The 9660-nt window shown below is 35.5% G+C and overlaps 1 protein-coding gene across 2 annotated transcripts in view; it reads left to right on the forward strand.

Moving 5' to 3' along the window:
• Positions 1 to 9437, forward strand: part of si:dkey-178k16.1 (protein 4.1) — a 70788-nt gene extending 61351 nt beyond the window's left edge. Inside the window, exons 16-23 of one of the 2 annotated variants that reach the window (XM_053482469.1) lie at positions 79 to 129; positions 929 to 1318; positions 1717 to 1959; positions 2234 to 2293; positions 3374 to 3463; positions 3601 to 3681; positions 3796 to 3912; positions 6562 to 9437. In XM_053482469.1, the coding sequence (XP_053338444.1) occupies positions 79 to 129; positions 929 to 1318; positions 1717 to 1959; positions 2234 to 2293; positions 3374 to 3463; positions 3601 to 3681; positions 3796 to 3912; positions 6562 to 6567 (1038 nt within the window). In that variant the 3' untranslated portion in view covers positions 6568 to 9437. Of the gene's footprint in view, positions 1 to 78; positions 130 to 928; positions 1319 to 1443; positions 1550 to 1716; positions 1960 to 2233; positions 2294 to 3373; positions 3464 to 3600; positions 3682 to 3795; positions 3913 to 6561 lie in introns of those variants that run through there. The other variant, XR_008356106.1, reaches the window with a different exon arrangement.
• The last annotated feature ends 223 nt before the right edge of the window (positions 9438 to 9660 follow it).

Below are 9660 nucleotides of genomic sequence, written 5' to 3' on the forward strand. Positions count from 1 at the left end.
ATTATGCTGTCCAGCCCTTTTGCCTGAAACCTCATGGCTCTAACTTGGACTCCTTTTCCTATTATTTCATCTCACCAGGAACCCCTTCCCACCCCAGCAATTCATGCGGAACCTCAGGAGGAAGCTCAGGTGCCTCATTTTTCCACTCATCAAGTACCTATCATACTTGCAGCATCTTGCTAGTCCATAAATATAAGTTATATGCCAAAAGCTCTATTGGCCCATTTTTGCTATCATGAACTGCATGCATTGAATTGCATGTCTCATAAAAATTCCTGTCAAAATCACAAAAAGTAATTTGTCCCATTGTGTCTGAAAAAAGCTATGGGGCAAGTAACTTTTGTTTGACTGCACGTATTCATATAAATCACATATTATCACACAATAAGCCCAACTATGATACACAAAATGAGCCAAGCCTTTTAAGTCTATTGAAACCCCTAAGAATATAAATTGTTATGATTTCTGCCAAAAAAAATTACATTCTCAATTCTGCTAATAGTGTTAAGAGTAAACCCTGCATATATCTGACCCAGTTCTCTTACACACATGTACCCGTTCTGAGAAGAACATTTTACTGAATTCATCTTTTCAGTTTAAGCAAATATTTACATTACCACTACATTAGTATAGTTGGACTACTTAATTGTAACAGTCTAACTGTTTAAAACTACTTTTGTTTGTAAAATTATATGACACAAATTAACATATTGATATTGTTATGGGCAAAATATTATGTCAGTAACAAACTATTATGGTAAGATTTTTTTTTTAGATAGACTTAAAGGAAGTCTTTATGTATTTATGTTAATTAGATCTGGCAATTTTTACAACACAACATTGATTTGGTACATTAGTGTTACATTTTGTGCACCATATACTTTAATTTTTTCCACTAAAGTTTTACCCTTTCTCTGTTTTTCTTTAGAGAGAGCCATGGGAGCGGCGACTGGGATCAGTGTCTGAGGATGACCCTGATCCAGATAATCTGTATCTCAAAGAGACCCATCTGGGCATTGAACGCAAATGCTCAAGCATCACTGTTAGCTCCACTTCCAGTTTAGAGGCTGAGGTAGACTTTACTGTCCTCATGGACCTTCAAACAGGGATGGAAGAGTTCTCCAGAGGAATGTCAGAGCTAGGAGAGAAGGACTTCTCGCCTGAACTTTGTGTTTCAGACCGCCCAGCACATCCAGCTTTCTTGCTAGGGTGTGAGCCCATTGTCATTCCGCATGAGAAACCTGCTGAATTCTTAAGGTCGATGGAAGAACCAAAGCCCATTATAGAACAGAAGCCTGTAGAGCAACGTAAACCTGAGGTATATAGTCTTCCGTACATTACTCGAGTAGAAACTACATTACTACCAGTTGGAGAGAAGCCTAAATGTATTTGATCACCTCATTTTTTTTTTTATTTATTGATTTATTTTTTTGCATCTTACAGGCCATCAAATCAAAGCATGAATTTACTTGGGAATTTCAGTTCATGATTGATTCTCATTCTATTCCATATGATGCTGTCTTCCATAGTCGAATATCAGTCCGTCCAGGTCTGGTTTCTTTAATTTCAAAATTCAGTTATGTTTATCATGGCTTTTTTTTTTTTTTAAATCACGCATCATTTTATACTGCTAAGTTTTTAGCAGACGCTGACCTTCTACTTAAGTCCTAGGGAGGACTTGACCTTTTGTTATTCTCTCTTCCTTTTTCTTTTAAGCCTTTTGTGCCAAAAAAAGCTCCAAGGTCAGTGAAGGCTGCTCAGGCATTAAAAAAAGAATCTGCAGATCTTCAAATCCAGCCAGTAGGACAAGATGGCTCAGACACAGCATCTGTACAGCTTCATAGCAGAGAGAGCAGTGACATCATTGTGTCTCAATCTCTAAGAAAAACAGAAGTCAAGATTGAGACGCAGCCGAATGGATCAGAAGTTACCACAACCATAATGGAGATAACAGACCAGGTATACATGTTTTACCCTTTCACATAAAAATTCCAAATCATTGGTGATTCCAAATATGTTAAAACTATAAACTATAGAGCAAATATGGTCGCATGAACACAAGAAGGTTAGGCCTTTAATGGAGTGGGCATAAATGGGATGTTTCCACTTGTGCACTAATACATAGTGGTATGAACTCCCCAGATTATAGTTAACAAATATAAGTTAATAAAGGAATATACTTCTTATAATTATCTTTGTAGTGATGTAATATTTAGATTATTTGCTCTTATAGGATCATGGTATGAGTGGTCTGCGTGAAGCCCCGTTCTCAGTGACAGAAAGGATCTCTCCTGTGAGTATTCCCAAACATAATCTAGCATACACTGATCAGCCATAACAGTAACGCCACAGAACATAAACACATTAACATTGATTATTAATTATATATCAGTAAACTGGTGACAGGGTCATGGCCACCCAAGGCTCTTAGATGCTCAAAAGGAACAAAGGCCAGTCTGTCCAGTCCGATGAAAATGAAAATAAAAAATATATGCCACTATTCTAATGGTTACATGATAGCATAAACAAGGGTGTGACAACTGACATCTTTAGAGGAAACATAATGTTACACATTGCTGCCATAATTCAATTAAAAAATGACATAGATACGAACTGTTGAAATGTGTGTACATTTTTATGGGCATCTCTGTATATCACTGCACATATACTGTAATATACTGTAATAATCTTTTCGATTTGTAAAAAAATATGATTGTTGTAAGTACTTTAACTTTGAGATTCCTATCTGCAAAGTATTATTACCATATCCTCTATGTAATTATAATTTTATTGATAATATTTTGTTTATTATTTGATAAATGACTCAGGACTATTTCATAATAGCAATGTTGAATTGAGAATTGAGATGCGAGAACATGACACTAAGCCTTTTGGTGGAGCAGAGATCTTTTTAATTTCTATGCAGTTTTTCACCTGGGTAAAATCGATGTGACCGGAAAAACGGCTTAGAGAAAAAAAAAAGGTCCAGCAGGATATGCATTCAAATAAAGTCCTTTGTTAACTCCCGCTTAGTAAAATGGCATGTGCTAATGAAGTACTGTATAGATAACTAGATTCCCCATTAATACCTACAACTGGCTGACAACTAAGAATTAATATAATAATGCGTCACTCTGTTGTGCCAATCCAGTCAGCACCTGTACATTTTTTTTACAGACAGCAGCTGTGAGTTGAGACAAATAAAAACCTAATGTCCACATAAATATACACAAACAAAAAAAAAAAAAACTATGCATATTTTAACATAGTTTTACTTTGAAGGCTCAATTTCAGTTTTTACATTTTAGTGTAAGTTTTATTCATCGTTAGCTATTTTTAGAAAAAATTATAATGCTATTGTTTTCTTGGACAGGTGAGCTTCGGATCTTTGGCCAGAGAGGGTTCTGGGTCTCCTCTATTTGTAACAGAGAATGTGACATCAGCCACAACACATGTTACCAAAGTAACAACACTACAGTAGAAAACAACATAATTTACAACACAAATTTTAGTAAAAAATCAATAGACCTTTAACCATAGTAAGTCTGGTGATAGTGAGTGAGCGCATTATTTACCATTTGTTTTGTTTTTGTTTTATAGACAGTAAAAGGAGGATACTCGGAGACAAGAATTGAGAAGAGGATTATCATAACTGGAGATGATGATGTTGACCAAGATCAAGCAAGTTAAAATAATTAAACTAGTAAAACAGACCTGTGTTGTAAACATGAAAAGTATTACTTAATTCTTTAGGGCTTATGGATTGCTTTGAATTGATAGTTTCTTTTTTCACAGGCACTTGCCATGGCAATAAAAGAAGCCAAGCAACAACATCCTGACATGTTGGTAACCAAGGCCGTAGTTGTCAGGGAAACAGAATCTTCCACACAAGATACACACGAGCAATTCAAGGTATTTGTCATAATCAGTCCCTAAGTGCCTAAAGAACCCTATCCCTTGTGGGGGGGGAAAAAAATCATTTCAGTTCTGCTGCTTCACAAGTGAGGCTCTTTTCATGCAGGCTCAAGCATAATTTCCTGTTGTAACATTGGTTTACTGACAATTTGGTTAGTCATCCATGGTAAAAATTTAGATGGTGAAAAAGGTTATATGTTATTCGTCTGAGGTTCTTACCTAATACAAAGACCCAATATAATCAGATGATTATGTTTTTTTACAAAAAACAAAACAAAACAAAAAAAGTTTGTTTGACATAAACAGTTTTGTTTCTTTTTTTTGTGAACTGGTGACAAATATAACTATATTTATATTATATAAATATATATTGTATATATAGTGTATATTTAAAGGAAATGACATCATCACAACACATCAAAATAACCCAAGGTCATGCAGTATTTGCAGAGCTTTAATAACTCAAATAAAACAAAATGCAAATAATTTATAAATAAATTGTGTTAATTATTTAACTAAATAACATTAACAAATAAGTATTTACTGGAATAACCCTGATTCTCTCCACTAGGTTTTTTTTTTTGCATTACTGTTGCATAACTTTATACCACTAATTTTGCCAAAAAGCAGACTGCTCAGCTTTACTTGATGGTTTGTGACCTCTTCCTCTTGATGACATCCCAGAATTTTAAATTGCAGTGGTCTCTACTTATTTTTTTTCCAGAGCAGAACAGGTCATTGTCATGTGATGATGATGTTTCTGATTATGTTTTCTGAGGAAAGTAATATTCTTGAAAATATTGTAGCTTTTTACCACCGGAAAGGATGTTGGAGAGACGAGTGAGCTTATTTGCTGCCCAATGCAATGGCTGGGAGTACTTTATTTTGCACACAGCGTGTATAGCATGAGCAGCACATTCACATGAGAACCTACAACCAATTCAGCCTAAGCATGAACAGGAGCACATTCAACAGGTCACACACACCTCCACACACAAAAAGGGCCGAAGCCACTACCCCAAACACCCTTAACAGGGTGAACACATAGAAACCCCCGCTAGGCATGCTGGTCGTCAGCCGCCGCCCCGCCCACACCACAATATTGTACCCGATTGTATTATAAAAAATATTTTTAATGAAGTAATTACAAACAAGCCTTATTTGGAAACACAATTTATTTTCAGGCACAATGTAATACAGTGAATCCTTGGACTGGAACATGCTTGGATATCAAAACACTCATATATCAAAGCGAATTTCCACCTTAAGAAATAATGGAAACATTGGGTTTCACAACCCCAAAATATTCAGATATAAAATAATTAATACAAAGTAAAAGTAAAAATAAAACAATGTAACCTGCACTTTATCATTGAAAAGTGTAGTAACGTAAAGCCGACAGGTTCTGTAACCTATGCCTTTTTTGACAACAACAGTTAACAGTTAGTTAATGGGTGTGTTTCTTGTTCACCTACCCACTGTCATGTTCAAAAAGAGCGGAGTACAAGCAGCTGAACGCTTGACGCAGAGAGCATAGGTGCGTTCCAAATGGCCGCAGCGAAAATGTTCAGTTTAAAGTGAACTGCAAACGTTCTAGGAAACGAGTGAACAACAGGTGTTCACTTCACCAGAAAAGAGAATGAAAAATAAAAAAAATTCCATCAGCCATTGCGTCTTGCTGCAATGTAAAAAAAATAGAGCTTGAAAAAGGATTTATATATTTATTATCATTATTATCGAGGACATCATCATGCCGATTGGAGCGCAAATAATCACTGCAAAAGAATCCTAGCTGTAGTGGTTAAGACCAGAGTGAGGAGAGGAAGAAGGGGTGGGGGAAAGGGGCTGCTGTGTAGGACACACACCTCCGTGCTAGCACACACACACACACACACATACACCTACTGTACCTCTGTGCTTTTGCAAACACATACCCACCCCACGCGAGCACAAATACACACACACAGAAATAAAAATGCTTTAGAGAAAAACAGTTGGCTCAGTTGTGATCACGTTACTCTCGGCATCAAAACATTTGGCGTCTCTTTATTGAAGCAATTCTGCCTCCTTTCAGGGTACATGTTCCATAGTGCCATTGTGGGTTCATGATACTTTCTCTTGATAACACAAAATTTTAATGGTTATTGTATATAATTAATTGATCTGGGTGTTAGGTAATTGTGGGCTATAGTAAAGGGGAATAACTAAATAAGAAAAAGTTTTGGAAAATGCTGTAGATTTACACAAAATATACAACATTTATACAACAAGTCATGGGAACACAAATGGCATCATTATTGGATTCTATACTTTTCATGAGTTTTCACAGCAATGTTTCACTAAATAAATGCCATGGTTTTAATTTTAACTGTCACATCCTCTGTTGTGTTACTTCAGCCGTATAATTGATGACTTGTTTTTGAACACAAAAACAGCAACTAAGCAGTAAAAGAAGGAAATGGCTTATGCAGAGCAAAAGTAGCAATACTGTACACCATCATTTCATCAGCAACTTGTGCTGATCCTGTTTAAAGCAGACTTTAAAACTGTAAAGACAATGTAGAACTTATAAATATAATTATTTATAAGACAAAAATGTTATTTGTCCAAGGCTGATGTTAATTTATAATTATTGATCTTTTTCAGTCCTGATCTCTTAGGCTGCCAGGACCATTCACAGGAGAAGTACTGTATTTTAAACCACCTACTGATTGGTGGATCATGGACCCTTACTATCCGGCATCCATCTGTCCTAACCCACAGGATCCAGTGCCTCCCTGGTGGCACACAGATATACATCCTTCCTTTCACAATTCAAATCTCACATCTGTGCACCCATCTGTCTGTTTTTACATTTAACGTGGTTATGCTGAATTGGAAACTTTTCTCTGCCTGGTTCACAATACAATGCGCATGCCATGTTGGACCATTCACCTATTTGAAAACAAGTATTTCTCTAGGTGTATAGAGTGCTATTTGATAGGCAAAAGGAAAGACGACATGCAAGCTTATTTTTCAATCATCTTACCATAGGAAAAGTAACTCATCTCAGAGTACAGATTACTGTTACATGATTAGTTAAAGTTAAAATACTGTTCAATTTTAATTCTCAGACTATTTATGTGCATGTGACAACAGTCACATAATAGAAACAATCAACACATCTTAACAATGGGCACCATCAGAATACAGGGGATCTGTGCACTCATCAAACGAGCACGTATGTTGTTGAACGAGCATGGACAGATTGCTGGACACAAGGACAACAGTTTGTGCCAATCTATTGAAGGACGTTTCTGAGAAGTAGTGGCTTTCTGAGAAGAGAAAAGAGAAATCATCAGGAAACGGCTCTAAACAAGGGTGACACAAATACTTAATTTAACATGACAACAACCAAGGTCATTGTTATAAAGATAAATACTCTCTATAGGCTTTGCTCCTGACAAAAGTGTCATGTTGTAATTAATGTATATTTGGCCATAGGTACCCCTTCATTAATCTTGTATGATTCTTGATCAGTTAACAAAATGACATTTTCCATGAGGTGCTAATTCCTACTGTAAGGTGAGAACCCCAGTTGAAAAATCCCTGTTGAAAAAATATAAGTAAAAGCATTCCTTAACCTCTCTCCAGTTATGCTTTAATCAATCAGGTAATTATGTAATATGAACACGTTCATACGAATGTTTTTGCACAATAATTAAAGAACCAATGAAAATATTTTGATTTATGTTGGTATTTTAAACTAAAAAAAAAAGTTAACCCCTAGATATATGGACCCTAATGCTAGCTAAGCAAAATAAAATGTGTTGATTAATTGTCATGTGCATGTCAAACTGCCCAAGTATTAAGTACACTAGTTTTTAGATTAAAAAAAGAAATGAAAGAAGACACAAATATTTTAATTTGTCTTTTTAAATACCTCCACTCTCATCATTCATCCTTTTTATTTCTTTCTTCCTTTCTGTTTTTAGGAGAAACTGTCCATCATAAATCACCAAGTCCCATAAAGAAATGTCTTTACAGTTTCACACTGTTTCAATATAATGATTGATTACTCTGTGGTTGATGTCATGAGTGTTTTATTTTTATTTTCAATAGACTGTTTGTGCAGTGATTCTCCTTAAATTCTTCCCTATGTAATGCTAGTGCTGGAACAGCCTAAAGAATGAATGCAGATTTGCTTGTTGTAGTGTTTTATAGGTGAATGGGCTGTAAACTGTACATGTATTACTGTCCTTTAAAATTATACTTGGGGATACTGTGTAAGGATAAAGAATCTCATGCTCTGATTTTCATTAGAAAGCTGACTTGTAGAGGATTGTGTTATGGACCTTTAAAAAAGAATTGTACCATGTGAATGTTTCATATAGGCACATCTTTAACTTGAAAATATCATGGGTAGAATTAGAGCATTAAGACATTTAAGCAGTACATTTACAGACTTAAATGGAGTGGTTTTCCAGACAAGGTTAAAAATAAAGTTTTAATAGTGTCATACTCCTAGAAGAATAAAATGTGGTTATTTAACTTTCTAGCTTTAGCTCCCTGATTAAATTAAGGTATCCTTCATTAAAGTCACAGATAGGAAAATAGAAATCCACGTTTTTATTTTTAAACATGTGGTTCTGATTTGTGCTTTATCTGGCCACACATACTCTAGCTAATGTTCTTTATCGATATACTAAACATTAGCAGATATATAGCAATCTTAGAACAAACTACTCATCCCTTGCATTGAATTTTCACAGCTTGGTGTGCACTGTCTTTCATTTTATTTTAAAAATTGCATTAGTCAGCAATCAGAATTTATTGCACTATTTAGCAAAAGTCAAAAATAAATAAACATAACAATAGTAATAAAATATAATTAATGGCTGGAAAACCACCCCTGGTTTATTTATGTATTCATTTATTTATAATTAGAACTACAAAAGTGCCATGGAAAGCTGCTAACTTCATTCCAAGCCATTCATCAGCTACTTAACCCAGACTTCCATCTCAAACCAAGACGTCCAATATAAGCCTATGGCTGATTTAGCAGTGCGATTTATCCTGCTTGTTATTTTACAGCATAGTTTTCTCCCATTCTCCCACTGAGGAAGGGTTTATGAGAGATGATTTGGTAAGGAAATTGGTGACATCTTTTGAGCAGATGTTGCTTACATTACAGGTCAGGGGTCATAACCTCACCCTGCCTTTTCTAATAACTATTAATCATGTGCCATGGATGTCATGTGCAAAAGGACAACAAACCTTACTGATGAAAACAACTCTGCATCTCTGCATACTGTATGTGACCCATCACATCAAGTTAGTTGGTAAGTTGAATAGGTTTACTGTAAATATGACAAATCACCTAATGTGATGGGTCACATGATCTATTTATTTTTTATTTTTTGCATTTACACTACTTTTACTTGTACTCTGTAACTGCTACTGCTTGGTTTCCTGTGTTTGGTGTACAGTGGTCTACATTAAATAAATTGGCCAGTTAATGCCATGTGCTGTCATAAATTAGTGTGCCTTTATTATGCAGTAGCCAAACAATAGCCTTCTCTAAAAATAAAATAAACCTGGATATAAGCTGGGGCACAGGGGTGTAGTTTGAGAATTGGGTCAGGTTGTTGAGGTTGCTCCCTGTGTTCGATGGGTTACCTCCCACAGTCCAAAGACTTGATAATTAGTGTTTTCAAATTGCCAGTAAGTATGTTAGATACATATTCAGTGTTCTAAAGGATGTGC

This window comes from Clarias gariepinus, chromosome 22, assembly GCF_024256425.1.
Source record: "Clarias gariepinus isolate MV-2021 ecotype Netherlands chromosome 22, CGAR_prim_01v2, whole genome shotgun sequence".
NCBI lineage: Eukaryota > Metazoa > Chordata > Actinopteri > Siluriformes > Clariidae > Clarias > Clarias gariepinus.